This window comes from Nerophis lumbriciformis, linkage group LG21, assembly GCF_033978685.3.
Source record: "Nerophis lumbriciformis linkage group LG21, RoL_Nlum_v2.1, whole genome shotgun sequence".
In the NCBI taxonomy this organism is placed as follows: domain Eukaryota; kingdom Metazoa; phylum Chordata; class Actinopteri; order Syngnathiformes; family Syngnathidae; genus Nerophis; species Nerophis lumbriciformis.
Genome location: NC_084568.2, coordinates 39,125,822 through 39,145,000, shown reverse-complemented (window position 1 = coordinate 39,145,000; position 19,179 = coordinate 39,125,822). Strand labels below are relative to the sequence as shown.

Sequence of the window (19,179 nt, the reverse complement as noted above, 5' to 3'; positions counted from 1 at the left end):
CTCGATTTCCAAAGGAAATGCAAAATTTGCTTTCGTCAGAAAACATGACTTTGGACCACTCAGCAGCAGTCCAGCTGGTGTCGGTCCACTCTGTTTCCTGAGATCCAGGGTCAACGCAGCCGTCTACCAGCAAGTTTTAGAGCACTTCATGCTTCCTGCTGCTGACCTGCTCTATGGAGATGGAGATTTCAAGTTCCAACAGGACTTGGCGCCTGCACACAGCGCAAAATCTACCCGTGCCTGGTTTACGGACCATGGTATTTCTGTTCTAAATTGGCCCGCCAACTCCCCTGACCTTAGCCCCATAGAAAATCTGTGGGGTATTGTGAAAAGGAAGATGCAGAATGCCAGACCCAAAAACGCAGAAGAGTTGAAGGCCACTATCAGAGCAACCTGGGCTCTCATAACACCTGAGCAGTGCCAGAAACTCATCGACTCCATGCCACGCCGCATTAACGCAGTAATTGAGGCAAAAGGAGCTCCAACCAAGTATTGAGTATTGTACATGCTCATATTTTTCATTTTCATACTTTTCAGTTGGCCAACATTTCTAAAAATCCCTTTTTTGTATTAGCCTTAAGTAATATTCTAATTTTGTGACACACGGAATTTTGGATTTTCATTTGTTGCCACTTCAAATCATCAAAATTAAATGAAATAAACATTTGAATGCATCAGTCTGTGTGCAATGAATAAATATAATGTACAAGTTACACCTTTTGAATGCAATTACTGAAATAAATCAAGTTTTTCAAAATATTCTAATTCACTGGCTTTTACCTGTATATATAGCTAGAATTCACTAAAAGTCAAGTATTTCTTATATATACATGTATCTTAACCACGCCCCCAACCACGACCCCCGCCCCACCCCCGACCACGCCCCCCACCCCCCACCCCCCACCTCCCGAAATCGGAGGTCTCAAGGTTGGCAAGTATGCTGTATGCTCTTTTTTAAAGGGTTTTTTAATAGTAGTTTTTGAAAAATAGCTGCAGGACGCAAATGGCCGCACTTTGGACACCCCTGCTTTAGAGCAAATAATGTAGAGCGAAAACAAATGTCCACTGCAGAGGACGCTGGTTTCCAGGAGGATACGGAGAAGAGTGTCTTTTTATACAACCAGGTGTTTATTTTTTTGGACAATTCTGTGCGTCCAACTTGATGAAAGCTTTGGTGGGCTGAGATGGATGAGGAAGACTCTTAGAGCCCTGACCTCAAACTACTGACCTGTCTGGCTAACACCAGGAGTGTGATGAAGAAGATGAAGAGAGACACCGAGCCCATGGTCTTTAGGTCCTTCAGGACTCCTGGCCTGGCGAGGCAGCCACACAAAGTGTCAGTCTTATTCATATGCAAAAGTCAAATCATCCATCCATCCATTTTCTACTGCTTATTCCCTTTTGGGGTCGCATCATTCAGCAAAAAAGGGAGGGGAGTTTGTGGCTGACATCTTACCTTTCCAGTGTTTCCGTGGCGTACAGAGTCTTGCTGAAGCCGTCCAGCAGGGAGGCGTGCGTCTGGAGGATGATGACGTTGTAGATCACCACGGCAACCAGCATCACCACCATCTTGAGCTCGTAGTTGATCCTCAGGAAGACGGAGCACGACACCAGGCCCAGGATGCAGCAGTAGATGAAGTACTGGGGGACCAGAGGTGCGTTACCGTGGCGACACAAACTTAAAGGCGCTTCTTTTTCCACGGCAGAGGAAAATAAAGAAATATGCCTCAGCTACTTAGTCTTATCCTAAAATCAGCGTACAAACTAATCTGCTTCTTTGGTCATTGGTCTGTGTATGTGTGTGTGAGTGACAGGAAGAAAAGCTCTTACTCTCTCAATAAAACGACCAGCTTCTTCAGAATGTATCAAAGGGGGGAAAAGGAGTACCGTATTTTTATATTAGCCGCACCTAAAAACCACAAATTTACTCAAAAGCTGACAGTGCGGCTTATAACCCGGTGCGCTTTATATATGGATTAATATTAAGATTCATTTTCATAAAGTTTCGGTCTCGCAACTACGGTAAACAGCCGCCATCTTTTTTCCCCGTAGAAGAGGAAGTGCTTCTTCTTCTACGCAAGCAACCGCCAAGGTAAGCACCCGCCCCCATAGAAGAGGAAGCGCTTCTTCTTCTACTGTAAGCAACCACCCGCCCCCGTAGAAGAAGAAGAAGCGCGGATATTACGTTTCATTTCCTTTGTGTGTTTACATCTGTAAAGACCACAAAATGGCTCCTACTAAGCGACAGGTTTCCGGTTCATGAAAAGACGCAATCTCTCCATCCGCACACGGACTACTATTTCACAGCAACTGCCTAAAGACTTTCAAGAAAAGCTGGCTACTTTCCGTGCATATTGTAAAAACAAGATAGCTGAAAAAAAGATCCGGCCAGAGAACATTATCAACATGGACGTGGTTCCACTGACTTTTGATATTCCTGTGAACCGCACTGTGGATACAACGGGAGCACGTACGGTGAATATTCGCACCACAGGGAATGAGAAGTCATCCTTCACTGTGGTTCTAGCTTGCCATGCTAATGGCCAGAAACTTCCACCCATGGTGATATTCAAAAGGAAGACCTTGCCAAAAGAGACCTTTCCAGCCGGCGTCATCATAAAAGCTAACTCGAAGGGATGGATGGATGAAGAAAAGATGAGCGAGTGGTTAAGGGAAGTTTACGCGAAGAGGCCGGGTGGCTTTTTTCACGCAGCTCCGTCCATGTTGATATACGACTCCATGCGCGCCCACATCACGCTGGTTTTTAATATATTATTAAAGTTTGACTGACCTATCTGACTGTTTTTTTGACATTCCTTTAGCGCAGTTAGATGCGGCTTACAACACGGGGCGGCTTATAGGTGGACAAAGTTTTGAAATATGCCGTTCATTGAAGGCGCGGCTTATAACCCAGGGCGCCTTATGGTGCGGAAAATACGGTAATACTTCCATTATAACATTAAATACACCTGCTGTGACAAAAATGTTGCCTATTTAGTGATCAAAGGGCACAATTATTGTCCCGCTGCAGAGCTCAGACCCACTTCCTGTTCCCGTTTACAGCGCTAAGCCTTCTGGGTAATGTATCACATTGCTCGATTGATTGAGACTTTTATTAGTAGATTGCACAGTACAGTACATATTCCCTACAATTGACCACTAAATGGTAACACCCCAATAAGTTGTTCAACTGGTTTAAGTCCACGTTAATCAATTCATGGTCATTCACTTTCTAGTTGACATTTATTTCCCATAAGAGGCAGCATTTCCATGTTAGAGTTGTTGAAGTCTGATGATAATCTCTCATGACTATTGATGACTTTCAACAGTTTAGAAATGCTGCTAACGTGCGAGGTAAACGTGTCGGAACATAAATGAATGTTTTAGATGGACAAACAATTTTCAGAGGACAGGGCAGGCAGCGAACAATAAGGAAACCTTTGGTGGTGTTTCTTTCTCCAGTTGTAACCAATGATTACTATTATTAGTTGCCATGAATCAAAACCGTACAGTAATTAGGCAATGAGTACGTGCTTTTTAAGTCCCATCTTAAAACTCATTTGTATACTCTAGTCTTTAAATAGACCCCCCTTTTAGACCAGTTGATCTGCCGTCTCTTTTCTGCTCTGCCCCCCCTCTCCTTCAGATGACTCGCTAGCTGTCCAAAGTGGGGACCCAGGGTGGACCACTCATCTGTACACTAAATAACAAAGTGTATACACTAAATAACAAAGTGTGTGCACTAAATAAAGTGTGTACACTAAATAAAGTGTGTGCACTAAATAACAAAGTGTATACACTAAATAACAAAGTGTGTACACTAAATAAAGTGTGTACACTAAATAAAGTGTGTACACTAAATAAAGTGTGTACACTAAATAAAATGTGTGCACTAAATAAAGTGTGTGCACTAAATAACAAAGTGTGTACACTAAATAAAGTGTGTACACTAAATAAAGTGTGTACACTAAATAAAGTGTGTGCACTAAATAAAGTGTATACACTAAATAAAGTGTGTACACTAAATAAAGTGTGTGCACTAAATAAAGTGTGTACACTAAATAAAGTGTGTACACTAAATAAAGTGTGTGCACTAAATAAAGTGTGTACACTAAATAAAGTGTGTACACTAAATAAAGTGTGTGCACTAAATAACAGTGTGTACACTAAATAAAGTGTGTACACTAAATAAAGTGTGTACACTAAATAAAATGTGTGCACTAAATAAAGTGTGTACACTAAATAAAGTGTGTACACTAAATAAAGTGTGTGCACTAAATAACAGTGTGTACACTAAATAAAGTGTGTACACTAAATAAAGTTTGTACACTAAATAAAATGTGTGCACTAAATAAAGTGTGTGCACTAAATAAAGTGTATACACTAAATAACAGTGTGTACACTAAATAAAGTGTGTGCACTAAATAAAGTGTGTACACTAAATAAAGTGTGTGCACTAAATAACAGTGTGTGCACTAAATAAAGTGTATAAACTAAATAACAGTGTGTACACTAAATAAAGTGTGTACACTAAATAAAGTGTGTGCACTAAATAAAATGTGTGTACACTAAATAAAGTGTGTGCACTAAATAAAGTGTGTACACTAAATAAAGTGTGTACACTAAATAAAGTGTGTGCACTAAATAACAAAGGGTATACACTAAATAACAAAGTGTGTACACTAAATAAAGTGTGTGCACTAAATAAAGTGTGTACACTAAATAAAGTGTGTACACTAAATAAAGTGTGTGCACTAAATAAAGTGTGTACACTAAATAAAGTGTGTACACTAAATAAAGTGTGTGCACTAAATAACAGTGTGTACACTAAATAAAGTGTGTACACTAAATAAAGTGTGTACACTAAATAAAATGTGTGCACTAAATAAAGTGTGTACACTAAATAAAGTGTGTACACTAAATAAAGTGTGTGCACTAAATAACAGTGTGTACACTAAATAAAGTGTGTACACTAAATAAAGTTTGTACACTAAATAAAATGTGTGCACTAAATAAAGTGTGTGCACTAAATAAAGTGTATACACTAAATAACAGTGTGTACACTAAATAAAGTGTGTGCACTAAATAAAGTGTGTACACTAAATAAAGTGTGTGCACTAAATAACAGTGTGTGCACTAAATAAAGTGTATAAACTAAATAACAGTGTGTACACTAAATAAAGTGTGTACACTAAATAAAGTGTGTGCACTAAATAAAATGTGTGTACACTAAATAAAGTGTGTGCACTAAATAAAGTGTGTACACTAAATAAAGTGTGTACACTAAATAAAGTGTGTGCACTAAATAACAAAGGGTATACACTAAATAACAAAGTGTGTACACTAAATAAAGTGTGTGCACTAAATAAAGTGTAGACACTAAATAACAGTGTGTACACTAAATAAAGTGTGTACACTAAATAAAGTGTGTACACTAAATAAAATGTGTGCACTAAATAAAGTGTGTACACTAAATAAAGTGTGTGCACTAAATAACAAAGTGTGTACACTAAATAAAGTGTGTACACTAAATAAAGTGTGTAGACATTAAGGATTCATCAGTCACTGAAAAATGCTTTGAAGCGTAAGAATTGTCCCTGCATGTTAGACACATGTTAGACACATGGTGAGAATTGTCCTTGCATGTTAGACACATGGTGAGAATTGTCCTTGCATGTTAGACACATGGTGAGAATTGTCCCTGCATGTTAGACACATGTTAGACACATGGTGAGAATTGTCCCTGCATGTTAGACACATGGTGAGAATTGTCCCTGCATGTTAGACACATGTTAGACACATGGTGAGAATTGTCCCTGCATGTTTGACACATGTTAGACACATGGTGAGAATTGTCCCTGCATGTTAGACACATGTTAGACACATGGTGAGAATTGTCCCTGCATGTTAGACACATGGTGAGGATTGTCCCTGCATGTTTGACACATGTTAGACACATGGTGAGAATTGTCCCTGCATGTTAGACACATGGTGAGGATTGTCCCTGCATGTTTGACACATGTTAGACACATGGTGAGAATTGTCCCTGCATGTTAGACACATGTTAGACACATGGTGAGGATTGTCCCTGCATGTTTGACACATGGTGAGAATTGTCCCTGCATGTTAGACACATGGTGAGAATTGTCCCTGCATGTTAGACACATGGTGAGGATTGTCCCTGCATGTTTGACACATGTTAGACACATGGTGAGAATTGTCCCTGCATGTTAGACACATGTTAGACACATGGTGAGGATTGTCCCTGCATGTTTGACACATGTTAGACACATGGTGAGAATTGTCCCTGCATGTTAGACACATGGTGAGAATTGTCCCTGCATGTTTGACACATGTTAGACACATGGTGAGAATTGTCCCTGCATGTTAGACACATGTTAGACACATGGTGAGGATTGTCCCTGCATGTTTGACACATGTTAGACACATGGTGAGAATTGTCCCTGCATGTTAGACACATGGTGAGAATTGTCCTTGCATGTTAGACACATGGTGAGGATTGTCCCTGCATGTTAGACACATGGTGAGGATTGTCCCTGCATGTTAGACACATGGCGGGTTGCCTGAACCGTGCAGAGAACTTTCTGGGCTTCTTTTGTTGGGCGAGGACTTGATATTGATTATTGATTATTGATTATTGAACATGTGGTCAACTCACTGGGAGGTAAAACCTGCTTTCTCCTGCCGTCTCCACATGGAAGTGCAGCATGGTGTCATTGGTGGTATTCACAGGTGGAACGCTTCCGCTAAGTTCAGGTAAGTCCGACGCCAAGACTTCCTGTATGGATGCTGCAGGATCCTTCACGAAGAACTAGAAGATAGAAAGACCAGGCACTGATAATATAGCAACTATACAGTATGTCTGAATACATGATACATGTCTGAATACATGATACATGTCTGAATACATGATATATGTCTGAATACATGATACATGTCTGAATACATGATACATGTCTGAATACATGATACATGTCTGAATACATGATACATGTCTGAATACATGATACATGTCTGAATACATGATACATGTCTGAATACATGATACATGTCTGAATACATGATACATGTCTGAATACATGATACATGTCTGAATACATGATACATGTCTGAATACATGATACATGTCTGAATACATGATACATGTCTGAATACACGATACATGTCTGAATACATGATACATGTCTGAATACATGATACATGTCTGAATACATGATACATGTCTGAATACATGATACATGTCTGAATACACGATACATGTCTGAATACATGATACATGTCTGAATACATGATACATGTCTGAATACATGATACATGTCTGAATACATGATACATGTCTGAATACATGATACATGTCTGAATACATGATACATGTCTGAATACATGATACATGTCTGAATACATGATACATGTCTGAATACATTACAGGAGATGGCAATACTTCACTTTAGAGCTGTAAATATTCATACACTTCTGTTGTACTTTGTATACTTACAGTATGTAGAGCACTTATTGGTCACAAGATAGGGACTATGTACTTGGTATACTTACAGTATGTAGAGCACTTATTGGTCATATGATCGGGACTATGTACTTTGTATACATACAGTATGTAGAGCACTTATTGGTCACATGATCGGGACTATGTACTTTGTATACATACAGTATGTAGAGCACTTATTGGTCACATGATAGGGACTATGTACTTTGTATACTTACAGTATGTAGAGCACTTATTGGTCACATGATAGGGACTATGTACTTTGTATACTTACAGTATGTAGAGCACTTATTGGTCACATGATCGGGACTATGTACTTTGTATACGTATACAGTATGTAGAGCACTTATTGGTCACATGATAGGGACTTTGTACTTTGTATACTTACAGTATGTAGAGCACTTATTGGTCACATGATAGGGACTATGTACTTTGTATATACGTATACAGTATGTAGAGCACTTATTGGTCACATGATCGGGACTATGTACTTTGTATACTTACAGTATGTAGAGCACTTATTGGTCACATGATAGGGACTATGTACTTGGTATACTTACAGTATGTAGAGCACTTATTGGTCACATGATCGGGACTATGTACTTTGTATACTTACAGTATGTAGAGCACTTATTGGTCACATGATAGGGACTATGTACTTGGTATACATACAGTATGTAGAGCACTTATTGGTCACATGATCGGGACTATGTACTTTGTATACATACAATATGTAGAGCACTTACTGGTCACATGATAGGGACTATGTACTTTGTATACTTACAGTATGTAGAGCACTTATTGGTCACATGATAGGGACTATGTACTTGGTATACTTACAGTATGTAGAGCACTTATTGGTCACATGATCGGGACTATGTACTTTGTATACTTACAGTATGTAGAGCACTTACTGGTCACATGATAGGGACTATGTACTTTGTATACTTACAGTATGTAGAGCACTTATTGGTCACATGATAGGGACTATGTACTTGGTATACTTACAGTATGTAGAGCACTTATTGGTCACATGATCGGGACTATGTACTTTGTATACTTACAGTATGATCGGGACTTAGGCAGGCGTATCCAAAGGGCCTGTAGCATATTTTTAAACGACCCGCGGCACAATCGTTAGCATTCTATTATTGGCACATTAGCTTTTTTGCTCATTTATACACATTAGCGTCAAATATTGTGTTACTTGACGAACGACACCTGTTAGCATGCTAGCCTTTTTAAGCTAATTTTGTCGGTATACACCTTAGTCATATTTTGGTACTTGATGCATGTTACAGTTAACATTTGAGTATGCTAACATTAGCATGCTAGCTATATTCAATCTAAGTTCACAGGTATAGTGTCATATTTCGGTAGTTCACTAATGCTAACTGTAAGGAAGCTATCGTTGGCATATTAGCATTGTACTGTTAGCATGCTAGCTTTTTAAAGTTAATTTTGACTATTGTTTGGAACTTGATGCTTTCTAACTAGCATGCTAAATGCTAGCATTTTATTTTGGCTTTAACTCTTAGGCATTCACAAGAACTTTATACTGAAATAGCATTTTCTAGTTCTTTGAAAAACCATCCATCCATCTTCTTCCGCTTATCCCTCTCCCCAGCCACTTCGTCCAGCTCCTCCCGGGGGATCCCGAGGCGTTCCCAGGCCAGCCGGGAGAGATAGTCTTCCCAGCGTGTCCTGGGTCTTCCCCGTGGCCTCCTACCGGTCGGGCGTGCCCGAAACACCTTCCTAGGGAGGCGTTCGGGTGGCATCCTGACCAGATGCCCGAACCACCTCATCTGGCTCCTCTCGATGTGGAGGAGCAGCGGCTTTACTTTGAGCTCCCCCCTGATGGCGGAGCTTCTCACCCTATCTCTAAGGGAGAGCCCCGCCACCCGGCGGAGGAAACTCATTTCGGCCGCTTGTACCCGTGATCTTGTCCTTTCGGTCATAACCCAAAGCTCATGACCATAGGTGAGGATGGGAACGTAGATCGACCGGTAAATTGAGAGCTTTGCCTTCCGGCTCAGCTCTTTCTTCACCACAATGGATCGATACAGCGTCCGCATTACTGAAGACGCCGCACCGATTCGCCTGTCGATCTCACGATCCACTCTTCCCCCACTCGTGAACAAGACTCCGAGGTACTTGAACTCCTCCACTTGGGGCAAGATCTCCTCCCCAACCCGGAGATGGCACTCCACCCTTTTCCGGGCGAGAACCATGGACTCGGACTTGGAGGTGCTGATTCTCATCCCAGTCGCTTCACACTCAGCTGCGAACCGATCCAGTGAGAGCTGAAGATCCTGGCCAGATGAAGCCATCAGGACCACATCATCTGCAAAAAGCAGAGACCTAATCCTGCAGCCACCAAACCAGATCCCCTCAACGCCTTGACTGCGCCTAGAAATTCTGTCCATAAAAGTTATGAACAGAATGGGTGACAAAGGGCAGCCTTGGCGGAGTCCAACCCTCACTGGAAACGTGTCCGACTTACTGCCGGCAATGCGGACCAAGCTCTGGCACTGATCATACAGGGAGCGGACTGCCACAATCAGACAGTCCGATACCCCATACTCTCTGAGCACTCCCCACAGGACTTCCCGAGGGACACGGTCGAATGCCTTCTCCAAGTCCACAAAGCACATGTAGACTGGTTGGGCAAACTCCCATGCACCCTCAAGGACCCTGCCGAGAGTATAGAGCTGGTCCACAGTTCCACGACCAGGACGAAAACCACACTGTTCCTCCTGAATCCGAGGTTCGACTATCCGGCGTAGCCTCCTCTCCAGTACACCTGAATAGACCTTACCGGGAAGGCTGAGGAGTGTGATCCCACGATAGATAGAGCACACCCTCCGGTTCCCCTTCTTAAAGAGAGGAACCACCACCCCGGTCTGCCAATCCAGAGGTACCGCCCCCGATGTCCACGCGATGCTGCAGAGTCTTGTCAACCAAGACAGCCCCACAGCATCCAGAGCCTTAAGGAACTCCGGGCGGATCTCATCTACCCCTGGGGCCTTGCCACCGAGGAGCTTTTTAACTACCTCAGCAACCTCAGCCCCAGAAATAGGAGAGCCCACCACAGATTCCCCAGGCCCTGCTTCCTCATAGGAAGACGTGTTGGTGGGATATATATATATATATATATATATATATATATGAATAATATAAATAAATTCTACATATATTTAACATTAATTCTACTTAATTACTGGGGCATATGTTCGACATCAGCAAAAAGGTATGAGATGGTAGAGGTAAAGTTTGGTCTTTTCTTGTATTTCAGTCAAGTCATTTACAAAAGGTAAACATGCTAGGCTATAGGCTACTAGGAGCTAGACATTTGTAATAATCACTGAACAATATTGCAGCGTAAAACAGCACGTGTCAATATAATATTACTTACACATGCAAAGTCTCCCAGGCAGAAAGTATCCAGTAGCAAACGTGTCCGCATCATTCGACTTACTGTGTCATGAGCTAAACGTCATTAAATATTGTCATCTGATTTACAACAATACTAGCAAATTAGCAAGTTAAAGGGGAACATTATCACAATTTCAGAAGGGTTAAAACCATTAAAAATCCGTTCCCAGTGGCTTATTTTATTTTTCGAAGTTTTTTTTCAAAATTTTACCCATCACGCAATATCCCTAAAAAAAGCTTCAAAGTGCCTGATTTTAACCATCGTTATAAACACCCGTCCATTTTCCTGTGACGTCACATAGTGATGCCAACACAAACAAACATGGCGCATAGAACAGCAAGCTATAGCGACATTAGCTCGGATTCAGACTCGGATTTCAGCGGCTTAAGCGATTCAACAGATTACGCATGTATTGAAACGGATGGTTGTAGTGTGGAGGCAGGTAGCGAAGAAGAAACTGAAGCTATTGAGCCATATCGGTTTGAACCGTATGCAAGCCAAAACGAGGAAAACGACACGACAGCCAGCGACACGGGAGAAAGCGAGGACGAATTCTGCGATCGCCTTCTAACCAACGATTGGTATGTGTTTGTTTGGCATTAAAGGAAACTAACAACTATGAACTAGGTTTACAGCATATGAAATACATTTGGCAACAACATGCACTTTGAGAGTGCAGACAGCCCAGTTTTCATCAAATAATATATTCTGTAGACATACCCTCATCCGCTCTCTTTTCCTGAAAGCTGATCTGTCCAGTTTTGGAGTTGATGTCAGCAGGCCAGGGAAGCTAGGATCGATATTCTTCTCTTGATCATCTTCGGTGACGGTGTGAGCCAAGACATCCAGGGGGTTTAGCTCGCTCGTCTGCGGGAACAAACTGCCGCCATTGCTTGCCGTGCTACCGAGGTCCTTTGTCCCTGAATTGCTCACACACTCCGGCAGATTCAAAGGGGGTCTGGCGGCAGATTTCTTTGACTTTATCGTTGGAAATGCATCTGCTTTGAGTGTCGCAGGATATCCACACATTCTTGCCATCTCTGTCGTAGCATAGCTTTCCTGGGTAAAGTGTGCGGAACAAACGTCCAATTTCTTGCCACTTTCGCATCTTTGGGCCACTGGTGCAACTTGAATCCGTCCCTGTTGGTGTTGTTACACCCTCCGACAACACACCGACGAGGCATGATGTCTCCAAGGTACGGAAAACAGTCGAAAAAAACGGAAAATAACAGAGCTGATTTGACTCGGTGTTTGAGAAAATGGCGGATTGCTTCCCGATGTGTGACGTCACGTTGTGACGTCATCGCTCCGAGAGCGAATATTAGAAAGGCGTTTAATTAGCCAAAATTCACCCATTTAGAGTTCGGAAATTGGTTAAAAAAATACATGTTTTTTTTTTTTCAACATCAAGGTATATATTGACGCTTACATAGGTCTGGTGATAATGCCATCCATCCATCCATCTTCTTCCGCTTATCCGAGGTCGGGTCGCGGGGGCAGCAGCCTAAGCAGGGAAGCCCAGACTTCCCTCTCCCCAGCCACTTCGTCCAGCTTCTCCCGGGGGATCCCGAGGCGTTCCCAGGCCAGCCGGGAGACATAGTCTTCCCAACGTGTACTGGGTCTTCCCCGCGGACTCCTACCGGTCGGACGTGCCCTAAACACCTCCCTAGGGAGGCGTTCGGGTGGCATCCTGACCAGATGCCCGAACCACCTCATCTGGCTCCTCTCCATGTGGAGGAGCAGCGGCTTTACTTTGAGCTCCCCCCGGATGACAGAGCTTCTCACCCTATCTCTAAGGGAGAGCCCCGCCACCCGGCGGAGGAAACTCATTTCGGCCGCTTGTACCCGTGATCTTGTCCTTTCGGTCATAACCCAAAGCTCATGACCATAGGTGAGGATGGGAACGTAGATCGACCGGTAAATTGAGAGCTTTGCCTTCCGGCTCAGCTCCTTCTTCACCACAACGGATCGATACAGCGTCCGCATTACTGAAGACGCCGCACCGATCCGCCTGTCGATCTCACGATCCACTCTTCCCCCACTCGTGAACAAGACTCCGAGGTACTTGAACTCCTCCACTTGGGGCAAGATCTCCTCCCCAACCCGGAGATGGCACTCCACCCTTTTCCGGGCGAGAACCATGGACTCGGACTTGGAGGTGCTGATTCTCATCCCAGTCGCTTCACACTCGGCTGCGAACCGATCCAGTGAGAGCTGAAGATCCTGGCCAGATGAAGCCATCAAGACCACATCATCTGCAAAAAGCAGAGACCTAATCCTGCAGCCACCAAACAAGATCCCCTCAACGCCTTGACTGCGCCTAGAAATTCTGTCCATAAAAGTTATGAACAAAATGGGTGACAAAGGGCAGCCTTGGCGGAGTCCAACCCTCACCGGAAACGTGTCCGACTTACTGCCGGCAATGCGGACCAAGCTCTGACACTGATCATACAGGGAGCGGACTGCCACAATCAGACAGTCCGATACCCCATACTCTCTGAGCACTCCCCACAGGACTTCCCGAGGGACACGGTCGAATGCCTTCTCCAAGTCCACAAAACACATGTAGACTGGTTGGGCAAACTCCCATGCACCCTCAAGGACCCTGCCGAGAGTATAGAGCTGGTCCACAGTTCCATGACCAGGACGAAAACCACACTGTTCCTCCTGAATCCGAGGTTCGACTATCCGGCGTAGCCTCCTCTCCAGTACACCTGAATAGACCTTACCAGGAAGGCTGAGGAGTGTGATCCCACGATAGTTAGAACACACCCTCCGGTTCCCCTTCTTAAAGAGAGGAACCACCACCCCGGTCTGCCAATCCAGAGGTACCGCCCCCGATGTCCACGCGATGTTGCAGAGTCTTGTCAACCAAGACAGCCCCACAGCATCCAGAGCCTTAAAGGAACTCCGGGCGGATCTCATCTACCCCTGGTGATAATGTTCCCCTTTAATAAGATTTATTAAAAAAAAACTGTTGAGGTGTTGGATAAATTGGATAAAACCTGAGGTCAAAAATCGTATCGGAGGCCAAAAAATGCGATAAAAATAAGGTGCAAAACATGCAAGTTTGAGACAAATAGTAAGAAAATGTCTTCACACAAAAAAAAGTTTGAAATTGTGCTTAGAGCTAATGAAGAGTCCCGTTGACTTGTTTGTGACATGTGAGGCGTGCATGTGACTTCACAGCGCCGCGACACAGCCATTGAAACGCCGTCATGAGGCCGGCACCACGCCATCCTCAGCCTGTTTGCACTTTGGACTCACCATGTTGAAGACGGCCATCACCAGGATGAGCGCGGTGGTCGTCACGGTGAGGACCAGTCGCAGCCAGGGGTTGTCGGTGACGATGACACGGGAGGAAGTGTTGGACCACGGGAAGAAGGAGCACACAGATCCTTTCCTTCCTTGCTGGAGACGCAAAAACACAACAAAATGAAGCTTTGGAGATTTTATTGTGACACACTTTGACGTGATCACTGAAAAGACTGATAACCATCGTGGACTATCGATTGATACTGGTGGACTATCGATTGATACTGGTGGACTATCGATTGATAACCATCGCTGGATTAGTGAGCGACCAGCTTACTGGTGGACTATCGATTGATACTGGTGGACTATCGATTGATACTGGTGGACTATCGATTGATACTGGTGGACTATCGATTGATAACCATCGCTGGATTAGTGAGCGACCAGCTTACTGGTGGACTATCGATTGATACTGGTGGACTATCGATTGATAACCATCGCTGGATTAGTGAGCGACCAGCTTACTGGTGGACTATCGATTGATACTGGTGGACTATCGATTGATACTGGTGGACTATCGATTGATAACCATCGCTGGATTAGCGAGCGGCCCGCTTACTGGTGGACTATCGATTGATACTGGTGGACTATCGATTGATACTGGTGGACTATCGATTGATAACCATCGCTAGATTAGCGAGCGACCCGCTTACTGGTGGACTATCGATTGATACTGGTGGACTATCGATTGATACTGGTGGACTATCGATTGATAACCATCGCTGGATTAGCGAGCGACCCGCTTACTGGTGGACTATCGATTGATACTGGTGGACTATCGATTGATACTGGTGGACTATCGATTGATAACCATCGCTGGATTAGCGAGCGACCCGCTTACTGGTGGACTATCGATTGATACTGGTGGACTATCGAATGATACTGGTGGACTATCGATTGATAACCATCGCTGGATTAGCGAGCGACCCGCTTACTGGTGGACTATCGATTGATACTGGTGGACTATCGATTGATACTGGTGGACTATCGATTGATAACCATCGCTAGATTAGCGAGCGACCCGCTTACTGGTGGACTATCGATTGATACTGGTGGACTATCGATTGATACTGGTGGACTATCGATTGATAACCATCGCTGGATTAGCGAGCGACCCGCTTACTGGTGGACTATCGATTGATACTGGTGGACTATCGATTGATACTGGTGGACCATCGGATGGTTAGAAATTGGGCTGCCATCTTGAAGTGGTGATGAGCAGCCTAAACTGACAGTTGACAGGTAGAAAAGAAAGATGCTAAACTGACAGTTGACAGGTAGAAAACAAAGATGCTAAACTGACAGGGAGAAAAGAAAGATGCTAAACTGACAGTTGACAGGTAGAAAAGAAAGATGCTAAACTGACAGTTGACAGGTAGAAAACAAAGATGCTAAACTGACAGGGAGAAAAGAAAGATGCTAAACTGACAGTTGACAGGTAGAAAAGAAAGATGCTAAACTGACAGTTGACAGGTAGAAAAGAAAGATGCTAAACTGACAGTTGACAGGTAGAAAAGAAAGATGCTAAACTGACAGTTGACAGGTAGAAAAGAAAGATGCTAAACTGACAGGGAGAAAAGAAAGATGCTAAACTGACAGTTGACAGGTAGAAAAGAAAGATGCTAAACTGACAGTTGACAGGTAGAAAAGAAAGATGCTAAACTGACAGTTGACAGGTAGAAAACAAAGGTGCTAAACTGACAGTTGACAGGTAGAAAACAAAGGTGCTAAACTGACAGTTGACAGGTAGAAAACAAAGATGCTAAACTGACAGTTGACAGGGAGAAAAGAAAGATGCTAAACTGACAGTTGACAGGTAGAAAAGAAAGATGCTAAACTGACAGTTGACAGGTAGAAAAGAAAGATGCTAAACTGACAGTTGACAGGTAGAAAACAAAGATGCTAAACTGACAGTTGACAGGTAGAAAACAAAGGTGCTAAACTGACAGTTGACAGGTAGAAAACAAAGATGCTAAACTGACAGTTGACAGGGAGAAAAGAAAGATGCTAAACTGACAGTTGACAGGTAGAAAACAAAGATGCTAAACTGACAGTTGACAGGGAGAAAAGAAAGATGCTAAACTGACAGTTGACAGGTAGAAAAGAAAGATGCTAAACTGACAGTTGACAGGTAGAAAACAAAGATGCTAAACTGACAGTTGACAGGTAGAAAAGAAAGATGCTAAACTGACAGTTGACAGGTAGAAAAGAAAGATGCTAAACTGACAGTTGACAGCTAGAAAACAAAGATGCTAAACTGACAGTTGACAGGTAGAAAACAAAGATGCTAAACTGACAGTTGACAGGTAGAAAACGAAGATGCTAAACTGACAGTTGACAGGTAGAAAACAAAGATGCTAAACTGACAGTTGACAGGTAGAAAAGAAAGATGCTAAACTGACAGGGAGAAAAGAAAGATGCTAAACTGACAGTTGACAGGTAGAAAATAAAGATGCTAAACTGACAGGGAGAAAAGAAAGATGCTAAACTGACTGTTGACAGGTAGAAAAGAAAGATGCTAAACTGACAGTTGACAGGGAGAAAAGAAAGATGCTAAACTGACAGTTGACAGAGAGAAAAGAAAGATGCTAAACTGACAGTTGACAGAGAGAAAAGAAAGATGCTAAACTGACAGTTGACAGGTAGAAAACAAAGATGCTAAACTGACAGTTGACAGGTAGAAAAGAAAGATGCTAAACTGACAGTTGACAGGTAGAAAAGAAAGATGCTAAACTGACAGTTGACAGGTAGAAAACAAAGATGCTAAACTGACAGTTGACAGGTAGAAAAGAAAGATGCTAAACTGACAGTTGACAGGTAGAAAAGAAAGATGCTAAACTGACAGTTGACAGGTAGAAAACAAATATGCTAAACTGACAGTTGACAGGTAGAAAAGAAAGATGCTAAACTGACAGTTGACAGGTAGAAAACAAAGATTATAAACTGACAGTTGACAGGTAGAAAACAAAGATGCTGAACTGACAGTTGACAGGTAGAAAACAAAGATGCTAAACTGACAGTTGACAGGTAGAAAACAAAGATGCTAAACTGACAGTTGACAGCTAGAAAACAAAGATGCTAAACTGACGGTTGACAGGTAGAAAACAAAGATGTTAAACTAACAGTTGACAGGTAGAAAACAAAGATGCTAAACTGATAGTTGACAGGTAGAAAACAAAGATGCTAAACTGACAGTTGACAGGTAGAAAACAAAGATGCTAAACTGACGGTTGACAGGTAGAAAACAAAGATGTTAAACTGACGGTTGACAGGTAGAAAACAAAGATGCTAAACTGATAGTTGACAGGTAGAAAACAAAGATGCTAAACTGACAGTTGACAGGTAGAAAAGAAAGATGCTAAACTGACAGTTGACAGGTAGAAAAGAAAGATGCTAAACTGACAGTTGACAGGTAGAAAACAAAGATGCTAAACTGACAGTTGACAGGTAGAAAACAAAGATGCTAAACTGACAGTTGACAGGTAGAAAAGAAAGATGCTAAACTGACAGTTGACAGGTAGAAAAGAAAGATGCTAAACTGACAGTTGACAGGTAGAAAAGAAAGATGTTAAACTGACAGTTGACAGGTAGAAAACAAAGATGCTAAACTGACGGTTGACAGGTAGAAAACAAAGATGCTAAACTGACAGTTGACAGGTAGAAAACAAAGATGCTAAACTGACAGTTGACAGGTAGAAAACAAAGATGCTGAACTGACAGTTGACAGGTAGAAAACAAAGATGCTAAACTGACAGTTGACAGCTAGAAAACAAAGATGCTAAACTGACGGTTGACAGGTAGAAAACTAAGATGTTAAACTGACAGTTGACAGGTAGAAAACAAAGATGCTAAACTGACAGTTGACAGGTAGAAAACAAAGATGCTAAACTGACAGTTGACAGGTAGAAAACAAAGATGCTAAACTGACAGTTGACAGGTAGAAAACAAAGATGCTGAACTGACAGTTGACAGGTAGAAAACAAAGATGCTAAACTGACAGTTGACAGGTAGAAAAGAAAGATGCTAAACTGACAGTTGACAGGTAGAAAAGAAAGATGCTAAACTGACAGTTGACAGGTAGAAAACAAAGATGCTAAACTGACAGTTGACAGGTAGAAAACAAAGATGCTAAACTGACAGTTGACAGGTAGAAAAGAAAGATGCTAAACTGACAGTTGACAGGTAGAAAAGAAAGATGCTAAACTGACAGTTGACAGGTAGAAAAGAAAGATGTTAAACTGACAGTTGACAGGTAGAAAAGAAAGATGTTAAACTGACAGTTGACAGGTAGAAAACAAAGATGCTAAACTGACGGTTGACAGGTAGAAAACAAAGATGCTAAACTGACAGTTGACAGGTAGAAAACAAAGATGCTAAACTGACAGTTGACAGGTAGAAAACAAAGATGCTGAACTGACAGTTGACAGGTAGAAAACAAAGATGCTAAACTGACAGTTGACAGCTAGAAAACAAAGATGCTAAACTGACGGTTGACAGGTAGAAAACTAAGATGTTAAACTGACAGTTGACAGGTAGAAAACAAAGATGCTAAACTGACAGTTGACAGGTAGAAAACAAAGATGCTGAACTGACAGTTGACAGGTAGAAAACAAAGATGCTAAACTGACAGTTGACAGGTAGAAAACAAAGATGCTAAACTGACAGTTGACAGGTAGAAAAGAAAGATGCTAAACTGACAGTTGACAGGGAGAAAAGAAAGATGCTAAACTGACAGTTGACAGGTAGAAAAGAAAGATGCTAAACTGACAGTTGACAGGTAGAAAAGAAAGATGCTAAACTGACAGTTGACAGCTAGAAAACAAAGATACTAAACTAACAGTTGACAGGTAGAAAACAAAGATGCTAAACTGACAGTTGACAGGTAGAAAACAAAGATGCTAAACTG

General features: G+C 42.3%; 1 protein-coding gene across 1 annotated transcript in view; it reads right to left on the bottom strand.

The window, feature by feature from the left end:
- The window catches only part of adcy2b (adenylate cyclase 2b (brain)), a 281,820-nt gene that overhangs the window by 40,072 nt on the left and 222,569 nt on the right, over nt 1-19,179 (bottom strand). Inside the window, exons 19-22 of the mRNA XM_061982391.2 lie at nt 14,226-14,369; nt 6,680-6,832; nt 1,457-1,641; nt 1,229-1,313 (exon numbers count right to left, since the gene is read on the bottom strand). Of these exons, the coding sequence (XP_061838375.2) occupies nt 1,229-1,313; nt 1,457-1,641; nt 6,680-6,832; nt 14,226-14,369 (567 nt within the window). The remainder of the gene's footprint in view (nt 1-1,228; nt 1,314-1,456; nt 1,642-6,679; nt 6,833-14,225; nt 14,370-19,179) is intronic.